The sequence below is a fragment of the Sparus aurata genome, chromosome 18, assembly GCF_900880675.1.
Source record: "Sparus aurata chromosome 18, fSpaAur1.1, whole genome shotgun sequence".
In the NCBI taxonomy this organism is placed as follows: domain Eukaryota; kingdom Metazoa; phylum Chordata; class Actinopteri; order Spariformes; family Sparidae; genus Sparus; species Sparus aurata.
This window is the reverse complement of record NC_044204.1, coordinates 30244436-30264825: the sequence shown is the minus strand read 5'-3', so window position 1 is coordinate 30264825 and position 20390 is coordinate 30244436. Positions and strand designations below refer to the sequence as shown.

Here is a 20390-nt window from a genome sequence, read left to right as displayed (position 1 = left end):
ATGTTCACGCTATACTTAGCCGACTCCGTGACCGACGAGAGATCCCTCACCTCGCTGCCACATTCTCGTTCCCCGTGAAGAATAAAACCCCCAGTTTGGACTCGCAGCCACCTTTTGGGCTGTTGTGTTGTCTCCCAGTATCGGATCCAGCCTCAGCCATGGCCGTGCTCAGAGTGTCTTCTTACCGCAAGCTGTTCGAGGAGGAAAGCTGGAGTCGAAATGGAGGGTTGAGTGCCTCCGTCAGGTCAGTGTGAGTCTGTAGGCCGCACTTAACCATTTTTTGAGATATTAGGATATAAGTAACAGGCTGATGTGGTGTTAAGCTTAAAAATATATACAGTTTTAAATCAAAAGTGAATGTTTTAGGGTGAAGTTCATGTATGTGGTGATTCTTTAGGGTTTTCCTCAATTGTGATGAGAAATATAGGTCTGTATAACAACCCAACAACACACAACCAGATGTTTTTGTTAAAGCAAAGTTAATTATTTGAAAGGAGCTCAAAAACTGTTTTAACCAACAAAACAAATGAGACAAACTACAAAGGAAAAGGGCGTATCAGTGCTCTTTAAATCAAATCAAGGACTCTTAAACGAGCTAATGATTATCTTCCTTGTCAATTAATCCGTCAGTTATTTTCTTGATTAATCTTACTTGGATGTTTGGTCAAAAACATGTCAATCGGTGTTTTCTAAAGCCCAACACGACGTCCTCAAATGTCTTGTTCGGCTCATGACCCAAAGATACTCAGTTTACTGTTACTGGTCCAGGACCCAGTTCTTCAGCCTCTGGACTTGTGACAGATTTATTCTGATTTCAAGATTCAGACATTTTCACTCATCTTACACATTGCGGGGTTGTTGGTTATTTGGATTTGTGGTCGGCTGTTCAAACTGATTCTGATGAGTTTGAGCAAAGGTAGCTTGCTCCAGGCTGTAATCAGTGGGATGTGAAATGTTTCTGTACTGTATGTGTGCAAAAACTCTCAGGTGGTTGAAAAGAGCTCATTGTTCAGTTTATACGACTTACATCAGAGGTTACAGGAGTCGTTATATAAGCTCATTAGTAAAATAAGTAATGTAAAGCTGTAACCACGCTGAAGAGTAAAGAAACCAGTAAAGAGTCTCATTAAAGAAGCTTGAGTTGGAGAACTCTGACCCGACCCAATTTACTGATGATCAAAATAGTTCGATCTTAACGGCTCGGAGACAAATGTTTGTGATTCAAGTTCATGAATGCGGGTGTTGTGATTCTTTTGGATTGTTCTGAACGGTGACGAGAAATGTGTTCATGGAAGAAATGACATCATATCGGGTTCATGTACTGGGACGGGTCGGGCTAAAATACACGCTGACGCATTCAGAGGAAGCTGCTGTTCTGTGTAGCAGAACTTGTTTGTGTTTCTTTTCTTTACCGTACACGCAACAAATGATCTGCATATAACAGTGATGACCAAGTATTTTATTACATACACATTTTCCTTCTTATTTTATCATAAAAGTTCAATATCAAAGTGTCATGTTGTCAATCATGTTGAATTGAATGTGGATAAATCAAATATCCTGATCTAGTTAAATTAAATGATTGTAGGTTTATACATAAACCTTGTGTTTTTATTCAATTATTACATATAAAAGTGTTTTTTAAGTGTTAGACATAAAAGCATGACATTTCAAATTAGTTATTTTGTCTCCACTAATAAATAAAACATTATTTAATTTGCATTTGCGTTAAACTTGCTTGATGGAGTTAAGTGAAAACTTGTACAGGTAGTTACAATAATCAAAGTGTCTGTTTTAGGTAAGTTATTTCTTTCAGTCAACAACTTTCAGCTCAAGTCAGTCCGATGATCTTCTGTCGGATCGTTCTGAGTTCAGTCCGGTCTCTGGTTCTGTGTGTCCTCTCAGGGGTGCGGCTGTTGACAAGTGCGACTGTGACAAGTTGGACTTTGTCGCTGCCAAGGAGCTCAACAAGGAGGGTCTGACCCGGTTTGTCCAGGACCGCACCGTCATCGCTGCCCTCAACGACCGCCTGGTCCGGCTGATTGAACTGGTGAGGACAAACACTGTTTCTGCTCCCAGTGACACATCAGCCCTTCATGTTCCCTCTGCTGTGAAGCAGTGGATCCGTATGCACACACAGCACAGACCTGTTCTGACTTTATGCCCTTTAGGCTCATTGTTTCGAGGAGCAGAACGAGTCTCTGGAATGGCAGATTGCTGAACTGGAGGAGAAGCTGAAGAGTCGTCAGGCCTCCACCTCCTCCTCCGGCATCACCTCCGCCGTGGTGGTGCCTGACTACAGCCTGGATGCGGTGGTGGAAAGACTGCGCAGGGAGAGGGTAGGGTGTGTCTGCTGCATGCTTCTCTCTGTGTGCCACATTCCTGAGCTTTCTCATGGATGCTCCACCGCACGTCTCATGCCATCACATCAATTTCCCTTCAGTTTGTACAGTGACAGCATGCCTGATCTGTAACCTTGTCATCATCCATCACTGTCTTCACTGCGTCTCCCTCTGCAGGATGAGATTCTGTGCGACACCGAGGAGCTGCAGAAGGAGCTCGAGCGTCTGATGCGAGAGTACGAGGTGGCGGCGCAGCAGAGGATCTTCTTACAGCAGGAGCGGCACGATGTTGCAGAGGTAATGTTTGTCAGCACAGCAACACCTGTGAGTAAGTGGAGACTGAAAATGAGACTCCAAAATCTACCATCCTCCTGCAGGATGGCTTACGACATCCGGCATGTTTAAAAAAAAACAACTGGCAATTCCTGCATAGTGTGACTTTAACTTTTTTAAGAGTCAAGTTAGGAGTGCTCATATTTTGGTGAAAGAAAAACTCCAGGAATGTCTCACTGCACTTCAGTGAGCTTGATGGGAAACTAAAAGCCAAAATTGACGCAAAAGACGCTGAAATACCATCAAAAAACACACAATCCTACATTTCCCATAATGCAACGGTTGACACCTTCCATTAGATTGTAAAATACCCATTTCAAATCCAAATTCTCAGAAGGTAAATGCAGACTTTCTTTTGCACATTTGAAGCTGAGACGATTAGGTCAGTATAATGATGATAATAATGATAGAAAACAGTTAATTAATGTTAGATTTGGCTCATTTGTGACTGCTCTTGTACTCTTTCATACATCATCAGACCTTCGTTGTGATAATGTTCCTCCAGCACTAGATGGCAGTGTTGTCAAGCGTCTCCCTGCCCCTCCTCCTCTCCTCCTCTCCTCCCTCCTGGTGAATCAGCTGAAACCCTCCACAGCTGCTCCTCTGCCCGACGGGTGTTGATCACCAGCAGTCACACAATCTGGGCTGGTGGCCGACTGCAACCCGAGCCACCAACTTTTCCTCCGCCGCCGCCCCCCCTTCTCCCTCACACATGCCAGAGCCCCATCTCCTCCCAGCCGGGCCAGATGCGAGGGAGGCTTTAATTTCTCCCTTACAGATGTAACGCAGGCTGTAATACGGTGCTGTAATGTTCCTGCTGGCTTCGTTCTCTGGTTCTGAATTGGAAGCAGCTGCAGGGCGACAAGACTTTGGTGGGAAATCGGCAGGGAGGTAGAAGAAGAGCAGGGATGCGGAGGAGAGGAGCGAATACTACACAGCTCAACCCACAACGAGCTGCAGCTCTCTCAACATAATGGTCGACTGACAGTGATGAAGCAAGACGCGTTTCATTTTGTTTTAAAGTAATACTACTGGCTATTGTGTTGCCTCTCCCCTGACAATTCTGCTCCATTTTCACGGCCCACAATTCCCCCCTCTTCATTGTCTCACAGTTATTTTTACACGGGACGTTTTGTTTCAGTAATGTCTCGAATCACCAGACATCGTGGGCAGCGGTAAAACGCAGTCGCACAAGTGAAACAAGTTCAACAATATTCACGTAACATACAAACACAAGATGCCGGATGAATGTGGAGGCCAAACGCTGTTTAAGAAGTAATAAGTGCAAAGAAACATAAAGGACACGTGTCACGTCAGGATCGTACTGTGTCTGACCGAGTCCTTCACAAAAACACAATCTTCTGCTGAAGTTAGAACCGTTTTGGTTATTTTACGTGACAGATTTCTATTTTTCTGTTCATCTCCTCGCTCTTCTACATTTGTTGGAAAGAGGTGATTTCACATACATCTAAAAACCAATCAGGATATTCATGTATCTCCAATGTTTAAGAATGTGAGAGAAAATTCTTGGATCTGTCCCTTTTTACGTAGCACACCAAAAGTTAATTAGGTCTATTCTCAGCGAGACCGAACCTCCATCCAAGTTTTCCTGGAAACTCATTCAGTAATTTTTTTTATAATCCTGCTGCCAAACAAACCAGCTAACCAAACGACCAATGAAATGACTAACTAAGCAATCCAACCAACCAAACAACCAACCAACCAATCAACCAAACGATACACAGACCAAAACGACAGGCCTCACCAACTGACCGACCAACCAAACAACCAACCAACCAATTAACCAAACGACAGACCGAATGATACACAGACCAAAACGACAGGCCTCACCAACTGACCGACCAAATGATCGAACAAATGACAGACAGACCAATCAACTAACTAACCAACCAACCGAGCAACCACAAACAAATGACCAAGCAACCGACCAACGACCAACTTGAATGAGAGACAAACAGACAAGCCAGCCAGATCAAGATATTCATGATAGGTGTCGGTGGTGGTGGTGGGGGCTTTTTTTCCACGGGGCTCACTTGAAGCAACAAAAACAGAAAGTTCCTCCTAAGTAATTTAAAGTTTCACAGAATGTGATAAACAAGTTTCCCTCCAGCTGCTGTCTGATATCTGAACGCAGGCAGCAGCAGCAGCAACAGGGACCAGACTTCCTCTGCTCGCTGCTGTCCATCATGGACCCCGCCGCCCTCCCAGCGAGGCTCCAGAACTTCCCCACCAAACCCTCTCAGCATGTGTCCCGATGTAAACGCAGGCACCCACAGTAATTGCATCCCACACAAATTAATCTTGCTCTTTAAAAAGAGTAGATGAGCTCGGAGCCCCCGCTGGTGAATGGATTGGTGGACGAGGCTTTTGTGTCTAGTTAGCCTCCTTCTGATCTTCCTCCTCCTCCTCTTCCTCCTCCTCCTCCTCCCCTTCTTTTCCTCTGCATTGCGGTGTCGACTTGCTGTTCAGTGAAACAGGTGGATGTGCTGATGGTTCTTTAAATGGTTGTTCGGGGTGGAAACAAAAGGAAGCACTTTTTCTACTTTCCTCCAACCTGTGGTGTGATTAACTTCCCAGACTGCAGTGTTCCTCTCAGACTCCTCCAGAAATTAAACTTCTGTACTTCCAGCCTTGTTGTTTCTTTGTTAACGTGATTTTCTCTGCAGGAAGTGGACGCCGTGACAGCAGGATGTTTGGCGCTGAGGGAGCAAGTGGCTATCTACGAGGAGCAGCTGGCCAACATGGAGGCCCAGCACAAGACGGTGAGGATGTGTGGCTGCGGTGTGATGAAGCAGGGAGGGTTTTATGGCCATGAAAATGACTCAAAATGGAGCACTTAGGTCGGACAGGCGTGTTGGAGAAACGCCCAGACCCGTGGTGACAAACACAGCTGTGATGACCCGGCTCACCTTGCTGACGAGGCCAGAACAGCCCAGTCGACAGAAACATATCAGGAGAGGATCAGACACACAAAACGTGTAATCAACAAGTCGAAATTAAGGCCATCGTTAAATTCTTACTCATTTTAGTCTTTATTCCAATCTGTTAAAGAAGAGTTAAAGAAGTAGTTAGGCAAGAAGCAAGTAAGCATATTTCCCCTGAGAGTTTGAGGATAAACACCATCTCAGGTCTGTCTGCCGAATATATGACTCTGCAACCAGCAGCCATTCAGCTGAGATCAGCACCAAGACTACAAAAAGTCAACGGGCAAGAAAATCTGCATGCAAGCATCTTTAAGTCTCGCAAATAAATGTTTATCTTGTTTGTTTAATCTGGATGAAAATTAGCAGTTTAACGGGGGGTTATGTGCTGGATTAGGTCAAGAAACAGTCCAGCACATAACCTGACATATAACCACAACTTGTTGTTTTTCAGACATTGGTGTAGTTTTCTCTGCATTAAACAATTTGGATATAACATGTTAAACAGTAAACTTAAGAAGTGCTAGTTGGTAGATTTTGTTTTCTTTGCACAGAGCCAGGCTAGCTGTTTCCCGGTTTCAGGTTTTTGTGCTAAGCTAATTAGCCATTAATTAGCTGCAAATTTGAGGTATGGCACAACTGTATACAAAGGCAAATCAATGCAAAGATGCTAACTGACGTGAGGATGCATCTGTGCGAAATTAAAAAAATCTTTCAACCTGAGCAAAAAATGTCTTAAACACACACAGACTAGAAGAAAAAGTGTAAATAACTAGCCATAGCAACCGAATGTTTGCTAAGCTCTGAAACTGGGCTAACATTAATGCTACACAATGAGACTAGCTAACATCGCTAATGGTTATCTAAGACACTGAGGTGATTAACAACTGTAAAGTGTTTATTGTACAGAAATGGACGGTAAATACTATTAACATTTTGTAGCCTATAAAGCTAAATGTGAAAAGAAAAATAACTCAACTTAATGTTAGTTTATCCTCTTTTCAGAGCTAGCTTGGTGCATATTGTTAGCAGTAGGCTATCAACCATTTGTTTTTGTTAACAGTGTTTTCACTGTTTTTGATCACTATGATTACACCTCACTAGCGAGACTAGCAGCTAGCTGAGCTAACGACTACTGTGAAGAAAATCACTGTCAAGTTTATGAGCAGTGAATTCGGAGCTTTACTGCTGACTTTTTCAAGACAGTGTACGTCAGTTGCTTTAAGTTTTGGCAGCCCTTCAAAGCATTTAGCGTAAAATGAGCCATAACAACCTGACGTTGGCTAAGCTCTGAGAATAAGGCTAACTAGTTAACGTCTCTAATGTTAATCCAAGACACTGAGGTGATTAAAAACACTATATATTGTACAAAAATTAGCGTTAAATACTATTAACAATATGTAGCTACAAAGCTAACTGTAGAAATGTGAGGTGAACAACTTAACAAGGCAAAGATAACGAACTGTTGACAGGTAAGTAACAGAAATGTTAGTTTGTAAAACAGATGTATGAATCCTGTCAGCACACTGGCTGTTTGGATGAATAAACATGGTTTCGCCGTCAAATTTAAATGATTGACACCAGGTGAAAATTCTCCTCATTTCCTCTCTGAACACCTTTATAATCAACAGAAAGATATCAATCTTCTTATGCAACTCTTGGCAAGAAAGCAAATAAGCAAATCTCGAAAGAAAACGTCAAACTATTGCTCTAACACAGGCAGATGTTTCACGTATCACATCCACCCAGCTCCCTCCACCTTCCACAATATTCTCCACCTCGCCAGGAGATGACAGACGCGGCCCAGTATCAGATGGAGGGGCTGTAGGCAGGGAGGAGAGGGAGGCAGCTGAAAGCAGGAGCAACTCCATCACACTGTGTTTTTCTCTGCAAAGCCGGGCTGCCCGGCGTTTAACACACTCCCTCAGGGACACGCTCGATAACTCACAGTCCGGGAAATGCGGCTGAATACCAAATGAAAACAGAAGTTCCCTTTGTTTTATTAACTGTTGTTATTATCAGCACTTCCAGATACCCCATATTCCCCTGACAAATCGGCGGCCATGTCGTTATTTAGGTGGAGGGGAACGGGAGAAAAACGTTCGACTGCCACTGCGGCTCTGTAACAGTTCATTTTCTCTGTAATGGATCTGGGCTTTTTTTTTTTTTACTAAAGGAGGGCTGCGTGTCGGAGGCTGGAGACAAAACACTGAGGTCTTTGATGCTTGTGTGGATGCATCAAAATGTGTGTTTTAATTCACAGAGGGTTATTTAGTCAGCACTGTGGTTTAGTACACATTGGAGGTATATATGGACATGAGTATTTGAATTTCATGCCACTTCACAGGAGGTGGAGACTCTGCTGGATCCAGCTGAAGGGGCTACAGGGGCGGTGGCAGCCATTAGATTTGGCAGCCCCGACATCACTCCGGCCTTGGATGTAAAGGAGTACTACTGCCAGCTGGCCGAGGGCCTCCAGGTACCGCACACACACACACACACACACACACACACACACACACACACACACACACACACACACACACACTGTGTAACATAAAACACATCAACATGTCATGTCGCCTCCTTGTGCCAAAGGTTTTACTGAAGCATTCTTGTGTTCATCTTTAGACTCACGCTCCTATTTCTGCACATGAACGACCTCAAACAAACCTCACACACACCAGGACATTTACTTGAACGCATGATAAGCTTATAAAATACAATTTAAAGATTAAAGCAGTGTCTTGTTTGAACAATTTACACGTTTCAGACGTCGGTAGTTTGGGTTCTGTCATAATGAAGCACAGATTTTCGCAGAATCTCCTGAAAATAAGCAAAAGAAAAAGCAAAATATGAGGATGAGATGATCACCTGATGGCAGTAATCCTCCAGCCAGGTGCTGTCAAACACTGCAGAAGAAGAGAGTGCAAGGAGACGATGTTAAGATGATGTTAGAAGATGTTAATTTGAAGATCATCGCAGTTTCATCAGCCCACTTACATCTGACTCGCTTCCCTTTAGTTGGCGCTGAAGTCAAATGCTTCACATGTTAATTCGCTAAGTCTGTTTCCTTTGCATCAGTTTTTCCACCTGAGCAAAGTAGGTTTGTTGTACTCCAGATAAGAGATGGTCTCTTCTCGGAATCGACTGAATTTGTACTTATCTCAGTCTGGGAAAAAGAGGTTCTCTGGAATTTATCTCAAGACCCCGACTGCAGGGATAACGCTGCACTGAATGATCGCTCGATGCAGTAAAGACTGTGACATGATGGTTTGTACTGAAAGACAAGAGTCACACTGAAACCCTGATGCCTGTACAGAAACATTGTACTGTGTGACGTCGATGATAAAACATTGAAAAGGGCAAGAAAAAAGGTGAATGAAGAGGAATTTTCATGCGTGTTCTGTGTTTGTTTTCATGTGAACGTGGATCCTTTTTAGAGTCCTGGTCTGGTCTGAGTCTTGACTCTGGTCTTGGTCACGACCACTCAGGTTTTTTTTATGTGAAAATTGACAATGCATTTAAAAACCGGTGAATGGAAACGCTTTTAATGAGTCTTTAGTTGCACCAAAGAAACTAAAACACTCTTAACTCTTCACATGGATACATCACCCAATATTTATTAAGAACAGAAGCCCAAGACAGTGAATATAAACTCATGTACCAGGACTTTTTTCTTCCTTCTTCTCCCATTAATCATCTCACAACCTCTCACATTTATCTCGTGACCCTCTGAAGAGGACCCGACCCCGAGGTTAGGAACCCACCGGACTGAACTGCTCCTAAACTGTATTTGAAGAAACTCTATAGCTCCACCTCGACTCGCTACAACTGTAAAATACCACTTATATATATATATATATATATGTATAGATGCAACGGTGTTATGAACTTGATTCTCAGGTTCTTCCCTGGTGATGTTTTAAGAGAGGAAAGAAAACAAGTGGGAGTATCGTTGTGTGATATGTGAGAGTTGAGATTTACATCTGGAGCTAATGAGGTTGTTACAGGAGCAGAACAAAGTAGTCACATCAAACATGATAACACGTCAGTTACAGGGACTGTATTCCTGCAGAACCACAACTTTTACATTTGATGCTTCAAGTGCATTTTGTTCCTAATAATAATTCTTGAATTCTTCTTAACTGAGCACGACTTTCTACAACTCCAGAACCTCCGACCAGCTGCCATCCTCATCCTCCTACTGACCACTTGAACCCTCCTTTTTTCACCACTTCACCTCCTCGCTCCCTCTGAAGCGGTCAGCTCCAGACGTAAATCTCAGCTTTCACAAATCGCACGACGATACTCCCACTTGTTTTCTTTCCCTCTTAACACAACACCAGGGAAGAACTTGAGAATCAGAGGTGCAGTTCTGGACCCGAACAGAATGCCTTTGTCTACCTATGCATATGTGTGTGTGTGTGTGTGTGTGTGTAGGCCAAGTGAAGAGGTGCTGCACTGGGGTCAGACTATAGCTCCGGTGGGGCTGACCCCCTCTGGGGCGAGGATGTCTGCCCGGTTCAGAGGTCAGGGCTGTAATCAGACTGCTGGCCGCCTTCCCAGGCTCCTCTGCGGCATTGGAGTGGACGCTGGTGTGTGTGTGTGTGTGTGTGTGTGTGTGTGTGTGTGTGTGTGTGTGTGTGTGTGTGTGTGTGTGTGTGTCCTTTATTTGGAGGCAGGGCTGACGGCTATCTGCCGTATTTATATATTTGCGTGTCTGTCTAGTTGCGTAGGTGTGTGTCTCTCGTTCCCCCTGAATCCTGTCGTCTATTCACTCCCTCTCCCTCCCACTCGGTCTCGTCTCTCGCCAGCTGGACACCGTCCTGTCTGTGCCTGGCCTCGATTACCAGACGCAATTGTCTCGATGTTGAAATGATTGCTATTGGGTTTGAACAGTAATGGTGATTGCTGGCTGACTCCCACACACCTGTGCACCCTCATGTTGCTCGTTTTTTCGGCCGCGTTTGTTCCATCTAATCAGGAATGTGGTGTACACAAGGAGGAGAGGTTTAACCATCAGCCGGTAAAAGAGGCTCTGATTGCTCTTTGCTCCCCCGTCAGAGTGCACTTAACTGCCCCAAGGAAAAGCACTATCCTCCGTGGTTTTGTGCATTTCAAACCTAAAGGTCAGATGGTTTCTTCTTCCCTTATTCCTCATCTTCTGTTTCATCTTCTGTCTCTGCAGTACGATCTGGGTGCAGCGTCGTCTGCTGAGGTCCGCAGCGGTGATGGAAAACAACTGGAAGTGGGCGGAGCTGCAGGGTCAACAGTCAAAGACCTGTCAGAGATTAAGGACCCCCGTGAGATGAAGGCGCTGGTGAGTGGACGCTCTTTTTTTTTTTCATCAGTTTTTTTTAAAGGGTCAGTTCACCCAAATTACAACCCCCCCCCCAAAAAAAAAGAGACGAAAGAAGAAGTAGCTGCGTGCACAAGTAAGATAGAAACAGCCGTGCAGACGCCTCCAAATGAACCTGTGAACATTTAGTTTTAATTAGTTTAGTTTATTTATTTGACATTAACATTGTACAAGCCCCAGATGCACCGCGCTCAGTGTTTACATCAAGATGTTCATTTACAACACCTGCCCACAGGAGGCTTTTCAAAGCTAGAGACAAAAAGCAAATCAAAAGGAAGAATAGAAATAGAATACGGTTACAAATACAATACAATAAATAAAAATACAGTGCTGTATAGGTACAGACATGTACAGAGGCTCCTTTCAGACTGAAAGGAATATTTCATCATCAATTGTTCGTCTCTTATCAGCCTCCTCGCTGAGAGTTGGATTAAAAGATTCATACCAGTCCAATGTTTACATCCTAAATATGAAGCTAGCTTAGCACAAATACTGGAATTGGCTTTTTAAATTCCAGTATCTCAGCATTCCAGGTGTACAACGCTAAAACTAGCTGACCATGACAATCTGATGGGTTCACATAAATAAACCCTCAGCAGCGCAGCCTTCTTCCATATATAAAAACTACCACTACACCATCATACAGATTCTTTTACTGCATATAAATACTTGGAAATGTATCTAAATATTCCACATTCACTGGCCTAATACAAATCAAAGCTACCCCTTCACCATCACTGCCGTTGTTTTATGACGTCCGACAACTGCTCCTGCACTAAATCAACGTGGATGGATTTGCCCCAAGAGTATAAGTAGGAACTTCAATTCTGATTATTCCTCCATTCTACTTTTTCTAGTAAGACATTTTTAGGTCTGCAGCATCATGGTGAAAAGATTATCCTGGCTCTGTGTAAAGCATGGAGCGGAGACTAGAGGTGCTTCTGGGGCTGCAGCACTGAGACATCAGGCGTCTCGATGTGCATCTCGTGTGCCCGGTTGTGATATTTCACAAACAGACACACTGTTTTTATGTGCCGAATTTACAACAAGGTCCAAATGATTAAGAATTTGTTACAGACAGCGTTTCACAAAGTTTGTAAATCCTCTCCTTCCTCAACGACTCACAAATCTCATTATTTTTTAAGGGAGTCTGGGGATTTTCTCTCCCCGTTTATATCCTTGCTTTTGTGGGCTGTAGTTGATTCTGATGTTCAAGTTTGCCCTCTGCTGCAGTGCAAAATTGTTAATTACTATTTAGGTTATTCTGATCATTCAAATTGAAACAGAAATCATTAGTGTGGAGCAACATTTACAGTGACGTCATTATACAGACTGACCCTTCAGCGCCCTCGACTCTGACTGTTTTTTTTTTTAATCCATACAAAACCAAAGTGTAAAAGTCAGTCGTGTGGTTTTGTGCTTGACTATTTCTTGGCTGGATGCAGGATGAGGAGGATCCCAGACTATTTTTTCCCTGTTTGCAGCCTTTATGCTAAGCTAAGTTAGCAGACTGCTGTTACAGTAGCTTCATATTTACCGTACAGACATAAGAGTGGTATTGATCTTCTCATCGAGCCCTCGGCACGAAGCTAATGAACTCTGAACTACTGCTTCAAGAAATAGTCAAACTCGCCTGCATGTTCTGAGGATTATCCAGAGTATTAATCAACATTGTTTCTGGAAAGAAAATGTCGCGGCTGAATTATTTAGATGTAATTTCTCGATGCTACGTGCACCGCTCTTCCTCCACATCTGCTGGAAGTATAAACGCCAGAAACTGATATTCATAAACACCTTCAAATCAAACCCAAACTGTCTGCGCGTCTACTTTCCAAGAACATGTGTATATTTTGGAGGTGACCCCCATCCTGTGAGTCTCATGTTTAGGGGCCATTTAAATCCTTCTGCTGCTACCTACTGATTCAAATCTTCCCATAATAACACATTTCCCACCTCTTTACTGACAAAGAAAAAGAGAAGCCGTACAACCCACAACTGGCTCTGCGTCCCCCATCAGCTCCTAAATCAGGCGTAATGGTGAAAATGAATGGTTTCCCACAGCGGGCGAGGGGAGTGTGGAGCGGCTGAGTGACAGCAGAGCAACAGTGTGGGAGATCCTGCTGACCAGAGTGTTTACTCTGCGGACACTTTCAGCAGGAGATGTGAAGGGCTCGGCTTCAGCTCAGACAGGATTTATTGCCCTCCGTGTCCTCGGTTATTAAGTACAGTCTTTCAGAGCGCCTGCAGTGTCATAAACGTCTTAAAACTTCACACACACACACACACACACTGACCAGAGACTGCGTCTAGAAATGGAAGGGAGGAATTAAACCTCCGTCGGATGTTTCTCGTCTCAGACGGTGGAAAAATGCCAGAGAAGGCGAAAAAGGAGGTTTTTGAACGAGTGCACCAGGAAACAATGACTCAGGTGAAATCACCAGGTGACTCCAGGAAGCAAGAAACCACCTTCCTCTTGGTTCACATCCATCCGCGGTCGGGGCCACAGCCGAACACCCGACCACATCTGTAACAAACACGGTGGTTTGGTTCTCATTACTGCCGCTCTACCTCCAGCTCTTTAAATAAACAGCGGGCCTCTGTGAACCACACCGCAGACGTCTCCCGACATCATCTCCTCCTCTCTAATATGCAGCACACACTCCCCAGGTCTGCTCGGTGCAGCCTGACGGATGGACAGCTCGGCCTGATCTGCTCTGTTTCCTATCTCGCCTCCTGATGGACGCCTCGGGTCTGGTTTCTCACTGAGACACAACATGGCCAAACAAACAGATTGCGGTGAAATCAGCCCTGACGCAGAGAAAAGTATATAAAAGAGTCGGCTCTGATGGTGGTTGTGCGCCAGGCCTCACTTATCATGCCAGGGAGAACGGAGGAGAGTGTGAGTAAGCGAGTCGTCGTCAGCCTGTGAGTTGTAACCAAGGTCTTCCTCCGCTCACATGATCTCACCGAAAGACGAGCGCGGCCGCCCGGATCCCCATCTGGCTGTGACAGCTAATTGTTGAACTTGTGTGATTGGTGTAATTACTCGTGGCAGGACACCACCATCAGACGCGGGGGAGGATCGTGGTGGAAGTAAACCAACCTGTTTTATTATCTGTGCAGGTCCGGTCGATTGATGTCTTTGAGTTTCAGTTCGTTAGAGCCAAATTTCTACATTGTGCGTGATGTGAAATCCAGAGAGAATGAGCCCCTCTCTCTCTTTTAGCTCATTGTTTTGGTTGTACTGTCTATAAATCCTGCACTCATCACTGTTTCCTGCAACGGGGCGGCACTCTAGCCATGCTTAAGTCTTTTGTTAAACCTTAGCATGCTCACAATGAAATTATCAGCCAGTGTAATGTTTAGCCTACACATTCTTGGTTAACATGCCAACATTTTCTAATAAGCAAAAAATAAGGTGTGGTCGTGTCTGCGTTCGAGGGCCAGAACGTGTACAACAGATCGCTTTAGTGTCGGCAGATTCATTTTGTTTCCTTTTTCCTTCCTGAGAATTGTGGGATATTTCAGATTGATGGAAAAGAGACAGACATCATCGTTTTGGGTTAAAATAACTTGGTTTTCGTCGCCCCAGTAGCTCAATTCATTGAGTACTCGACCAATGTGCAGAGGCCACGTCCTCCCTTTGCTGCACGTCACCTGTCAGCTGGAAGCAACAGTCTGAATTCTCACACACAGATAAACATAACAACATTTTTAAATTCATTCATTCATAATCATAATAATGTTTTTAAGGAAAATAGATTTTCTTTATTTTGCACCTCTCTGCAAGCTCCGTAGATGTATTTTACATTTTTTGGTTTATCGACATAAAGACGATATCAACATGACAATTTACATGTTATTGGATGTTCTGAGGATCTCCACAAAACACAAAGTACATTTAAAGATAAATGTTCCTATGTTATTTATTTGTTTTTTATTTCATTTTCACATTCTTAGTTCGGTGTCCATAGTTCAGTACCAATAATAATGTCTGTGAATTGTGACTAATGCGGAAAGATACAGTTTTACTTTCAAAATGATGGAATCGATTTGTTAATGACTCAATGAGTCAGAGTGCAACTTTGAGTTTGATTTTCACTAATGTATATGTTGAAGATGAACCTATGGAAATTCATTTGATCTCATTGGTCTTTTGGGTTACTATGTACACGCTTCTTCCTTCAGAGAATAGAAACAGGCATAAAAGTATAGGTTTTGCTGTCTGCTGTCCACTATGGCTGCCAATAAAAAGTTAAATGATAAAAAAAAAAAAAGAAATAAATGTTCCTGAACCAAATCTCAGTTTTTCTGTCTGGACCAGAAATGTGGCATTACCAACATATCCACGCCGCTATCTTAGCTAAAAGCTCCAATAAACTGACGACCTGCCGAGCATCAAAGCGCAGACAGATACGGTAAACGACTGCCTGGTGAGGAGCAGATAAAAACCCAGACAGATTTATATTTCTGAGATGAGATTTAGTTGTCAGGTGACCAGAACCAGCAGCTCAGATGCTAATGTCGCTCTGTGACTGCTGGATGTGTAAAAGCAGGCGCCTGTTTACTCACTCTTAGCTAACACCATAAGAAGTTTAATGTTGTCAGCCAAGATTTAGGTTTAGGCAGAAATCTGGGCTCTCGTTAAAACCAGAGCACCTCGGTCAAAGTCCTCTGTTGACAATCATCTACTGTGCTCAAGTGTTTTCTGAACGCCTGCCAACTGCAGGGCCGCTGCCCTCGAACCGAAAACGACCATGAAGGGAGCGTAAAGATGTGGTCCTGCATCAAAACACTATTACTAACAAGATGATTTTGTAACTATACACTGAATGAATAACCATTGCTTGTAGATTTCAGAGCTACAAAAGGAGCTCGCTGAGCTGGAGCAGTGTAACGAGGAGCTGGAGGACGAGGTCGACGTGAAGACGGCTGCGTACATGGACGAGATCGCCGAGCTGGAGGTCTGAGAGTGAACTGATTAGTGTAATCACAGGCTGTGAAGGACCGGTGGTTTGGACCAATTCTGTCATTTAATCCCACCCTCTAATCCCAGCACATTTGTGTATTTGTGTGTGTGTGTTATCCAGTGTACCATAGATGAAATGCGGCACCAGGACGCCGACTTCCAAGTGCAGATGCAGGAGCAGGTTGAAGACTACAAGGAGCTGCTGAGTGAGAAGATGGCCAGAGACATGGAGATCACCGCCTACAGGTGAGGACGGTCCGGCGTAACAAATCTGTTTGTGTGAATAACAGATACGTGGGTAAAAACGCAAACAAGAACATGGCCTTAAACCTTTTGTTCCTGGTTAGCTCATAGAGTTCAGTAACAGGCAAATAATGTGAACGTTGAGAGCTACAAATGACACATTTGTATGAGGGATGTGGGGAGTCTTGACTTTATAGCGTTAATTACAGTTTAACTTAACGACCTGACGTGCTGTAACGGACCGTAATGTACTCGCTGACCCATTCTGTAATGATGAGCTGCCATAAATACAGCAATCACAGTTGGACACCCACACCCACACAAATCTCATTCCCCTCCTCAACAAAGCTCCGGGTTGTTATTCTTAAATGGGAGCCCCAACGTTTACAGACGAGGAGACGCTGGGACAGTGTGGTCCGAGTGAACCAGCGGCCCGGGACAGGGATGGACAGCCGCGTCTGCTGGAGGACGTGTTTTCGTTCCAACAAAAACACCGCGCCCGGCGGTTCCACTGATTAGTTTGTCTTCTCCTGTTTAAGGTGTTCGAGTCGTAAAAAAAAAAAAAAAAAAAATCAACCGCCTTAGTTTCTGATTGCAATTAAAATGTGCAGCCTTCCCCCGACACGTCTCGTAGACTCCCATCCCTGCGGCGGGGGGTCAAATGAAAACAGACGACCCCCCGCGGTGCTCGATAGGCATTATTCAAACCTGTCGAGGAGAAGGAACCGCACATAATGACCCGGGGATGATTTCACTTGATTTTGAATTAACTCGATTCTCTGTTTACTTTTGACATTCTTTACATTATGTATGAGCAAAAGCAAAGCACGCAAGAAAACACGTGGAAACGTGACGTGTCCATTGTCACCATTTTTTCCTCAACAACAACAAGAAGTTTCTGTTTATGCATCAGCGTGAATAATACAAGAAGTATTTCCAGTATCGTCCAAGCATGTCACCTGGACATCCGCATTGTCATTGATAAGTTATTTCTTGACATGACGGGCCGGCTGGGGTCGCAGGAAACAGCTCCTGGCGATGATGCAGCTTCCTGTGTGTGACCTTGAAGACGTTTCATGTCACCCCGTCCGTCCGCTGAGGTTGTTTAACCATCTGCCATCCTGCTACGTGGACCGGCGCTCTTCAGCCCATCTCATCCTGCTGCCACGGACTTCCTCCCCCGTTCCTCCATCGCCCCTCTCCGGCTGCATCTGACCCCCAGGGGGCCCCGCTGCAGACCTGAGCTCAGACCCTCACAATGCCTCATTAGAATGGGCAAAGAGTGCTGGGCCTCTGCCAGCTCTTGTCCATGCCAGCCTGTTAATGTCAGCCCTCCCCTCGCACACATTTGCAAATTCGCCACAGTTTTAACTCCCCCTCGTTACCCAACAGACTCTCACAAAGACATTTGAGGCGAACGCTTAACGCCAACTTTTCCCCCTCCTCTCTCTTTTTTTTTTTTTTATATTTCCTGGATGTTTTGTCATCCGTGATTAAAACCATGAATAAGAAATGAAAATGGCGGTTGTTTATTCTCTGCGCGCCGTGGCAAACTGTCTGCACAACAGACCCTAATGACCCCAGGCTGCCATTACCGGGTGGCTTATCGCCTGTGAAAGCATCTCCAGGCAGATGCTCGCTGCTAATGTGAACCATATTAGACTGTACTTCATTCTGCTGCTCGTTGTGGGCTGTTCGCACTCCTCCACGACACAGCAACAAGTGGCTCAACTAGGATAAGATCTTCTTTAGTTAACTGAACATTTTGCAGGGGATGACGGGACTGTAGGTCAGATCTTAAAGCTGCTATAATCTCTTTTTCCAGATGTGGCAGGTAGCAGTGAACTATCATCATAGACCAAGAGCACAGCAGCTGTCCAGCATCATACAGCTGACAGACACAGATATTCACCTCAGAACACAAAAACTTAGAGACTGAAGCCGTTTGCTAGGTGGTGCTGATGTGTCGTCGTTGTAGCAAAAAAAATCAGTAATTGCAGGTTTGAATTAGCTTATGAAACAGCAGTTTACTAATATATCATGACAAACATGTTCATGATGATATCAACTTGTGTTTTTGATAGAGACATTGATTGCAATGAACAACAGGTCAATAAAGTAGCTGCTCCGAAGCTTTCCATAGTCTGCCAAATATCATGTTTACCTTTTTTTTTCTCGAAACACTTTGACAACTTCTCGTTGATGTTGGCTTAAAAGTTTCAAAGTTCCTTCTTGGTCCCGGAAACTTGACAAAAAAATCTCACCTGTTCAAGCTGTATAATGGAAAAGCTCCAGATCAGCTGCTAAATGAACACGAACTGGAAGATATTAGTATAACGACCCATTCTTGAGAAATTGTGACAATGAGACAATTTTCCCCAGACTTTATTAAATCAAACCTGGATAGTTCATTGAGTAAATGAGATCTACTGTAGATGAAAGAATCAGAAACTTGTATTTTCTTCTTCTTACATGTAGTTCTGTTTATCCAAGTACATTGTTTTGATGAGAGTGTCAGAGTTGTGGAGATTTCACAAAAACATAATGGAAATAGACGGCACTCGGCTTGAGCAATGTGTCTCTCCAGAAACGACCCGGTTACTCAGGATAACCTGCTGTCCTTTTTGTGAGCAGTTTCATTTTCTTTCTGCCAAACTACACCAGCCAGCTGTATCAATGCACAGAAGGAGTTAATTCATCCCGTCCTCCTCGGCTGAGCGGTAACGTTAGCTAGCTCAGTGGTGACGCGGCCGGTTGGTGTAGTTCAAGATCATGAATCATCTTTGAACCTCAATAAATTACTATTTTCCAGCAACAGCTACAACAAATCCGCAGTGCTACCTGCAAGTTCTTCCAGTTGTTCACCTGCACTTTGTGTGTTTGTGTGTTTGTGTGATTCAGGAGTCTGGTGGAGGAGGAGGAGGAGAGGCTGTGCAGCCTGTGAACTGAGGCCGGAGAGTCCGACTGGCTGGCTGAAAGTGTGTCTGGATGCCCCCCTCCCACACACACACACATATGGATTAGAAAACAGACAAAAGAGAAACAAGAAAAACACTTAAATCTGCACCGGGATGAAGCTTTAGGTAACCGACGCAGCAATTCAAGCAGATGTAAACTTATCATGACAGATGAACGCCGTCTGGAGGCCTAAGCCGGGTCATTGATAACAGGCCGCTGGCAGATGACCCCGAGACTCCAAGAAAGATGGAGCTGTCTAAAAGTGGTGGGAGGACGGGAGTGTGTATCCATTCAGTGTCTGGCGGGGGAAATTTCCTTAAGTGGGTTTTATCTCCACTGGCGCGCTGATACGATTCATAAATGTTTTGCTCGCGCTTTGTCGAACCACCGACGCACGCTGTGCACCTCGTCCGTCACTCAAACCTCGTCTGATTACCAGCTCTTAACCTTTGACCCCCTTCGCTGTCGGCAAACATATTGACAGCCCTCTCTTTGGTAACTAAAAGCATCTCACCTTCCCTTTTGCTTTTACAGTCGTGCCTTCGCGTCGGCTCTGCGTACGACACTGAGCGTCGAGTATGCAGCGCGGTGTTTGCTTTTCAAATGGCTCATGAAGTTTCCTGCAGCTCGAGCACCTGGATCTCTCCACAAGAAAAAAAGGCCTCGGTGATCCATTATTTTTTTTTTTTTTCTCCTTTTGAAAAGCAATGTCGTTTCAGAAATAAGCATTCGGTAATACATTCTTCTGTAATCTTTTCCTTATTTCCTACGCGACTTCGGAGCTGCGTGTGATAAATCATTTTTGGGTTCCTGCTTCTGCACGAGAATGTTCTTCAGATTGAATTAAATAAAACTAGTTGCTTGAGAGATCGCCTCACGCTGTGTGATGTCTTTTGTGAAAATCTGTCTCATGAGAACTGCTTGTGAATCCTTCGGCTTAAGACTTTCTCCCCCCCCCCGCACTGTAAAACTATGCGGAGTGATTTATGTTCTGTGATCCTTCTTTCATTCATCTTCACGCTTAACATGAGATTTGAACATTCCCAGCTATTAACGATCTCAAAGGCTTGTTAGGCTCTGCCATAAAGATGAAAAATGCAGCTAATAACGGATCAGATAAGATTAGCCACACTCGGTGCACTCGCGGTGATGAGGAGTTAGCCTCTGTAATAATTGAGCTCAGTGTCTGGAGAACGGGTGGCCGCGGCGACTTGTTTAATTGTCCTGACGTGAAACATGGC

The 20390-nt window shown here is 44.3% G+C and overlaps 1 protein-coding gene across 1 annotated transcript; it reads left to right on the top strand.

Moving 5' to 3' along the window:
• The first annotated feature begins 13 nt into the window (after positions 1-13).
• Positions 14-20026, top strand: vimr2 (vimentin-related 2). Its single transcript, XM_030395952.1, has 10 exons — positions 14-244; positions 1906-2050; positions 2172-2339; positions 2520-2639; positions 5363-5458; positions 7965-8096; positions 10809-10940; positions 15833-15943; positions 16070-16194; positions 19093-20026. Exons 1-10 carry the CDS (start codon positions 159-161, stop codon positions 19133-19135), a joined length of 1158 nt encoding a protein of 385 aa, XP_030251812.1. The 5' UTR covers positions 14-158; the 3' UTR covers positions 19136-20026.
• Positions 20027-20390: the final 364 nt, after the last annotated feature.

Bases quoted from the DNA above. Each gene is read 5' to 3' on its own strand.
- vimr2 (XM_030395952.1), top strand. From the start codon at position 159: ATGGCCGTGCTCAGAGTGTCTTCTTACCGCAAGCTGTTCGAGGAGGAA. The intron at 245-1,905 runs GTCAGTGTGAGT...GTGTCCTCTCAG, and splicing joins GGGTTGAGTGCCTCCGTCAG to GGGTGCGGCTGTTGACAAGT. The intron at 2,051-2,171 runs GTGAGGACAAAC...TATGCCCTTTAG, and splicing joins TGGTCCGGCTGATTGAACTG to GCTCATTGTTTCGAGGAGCA.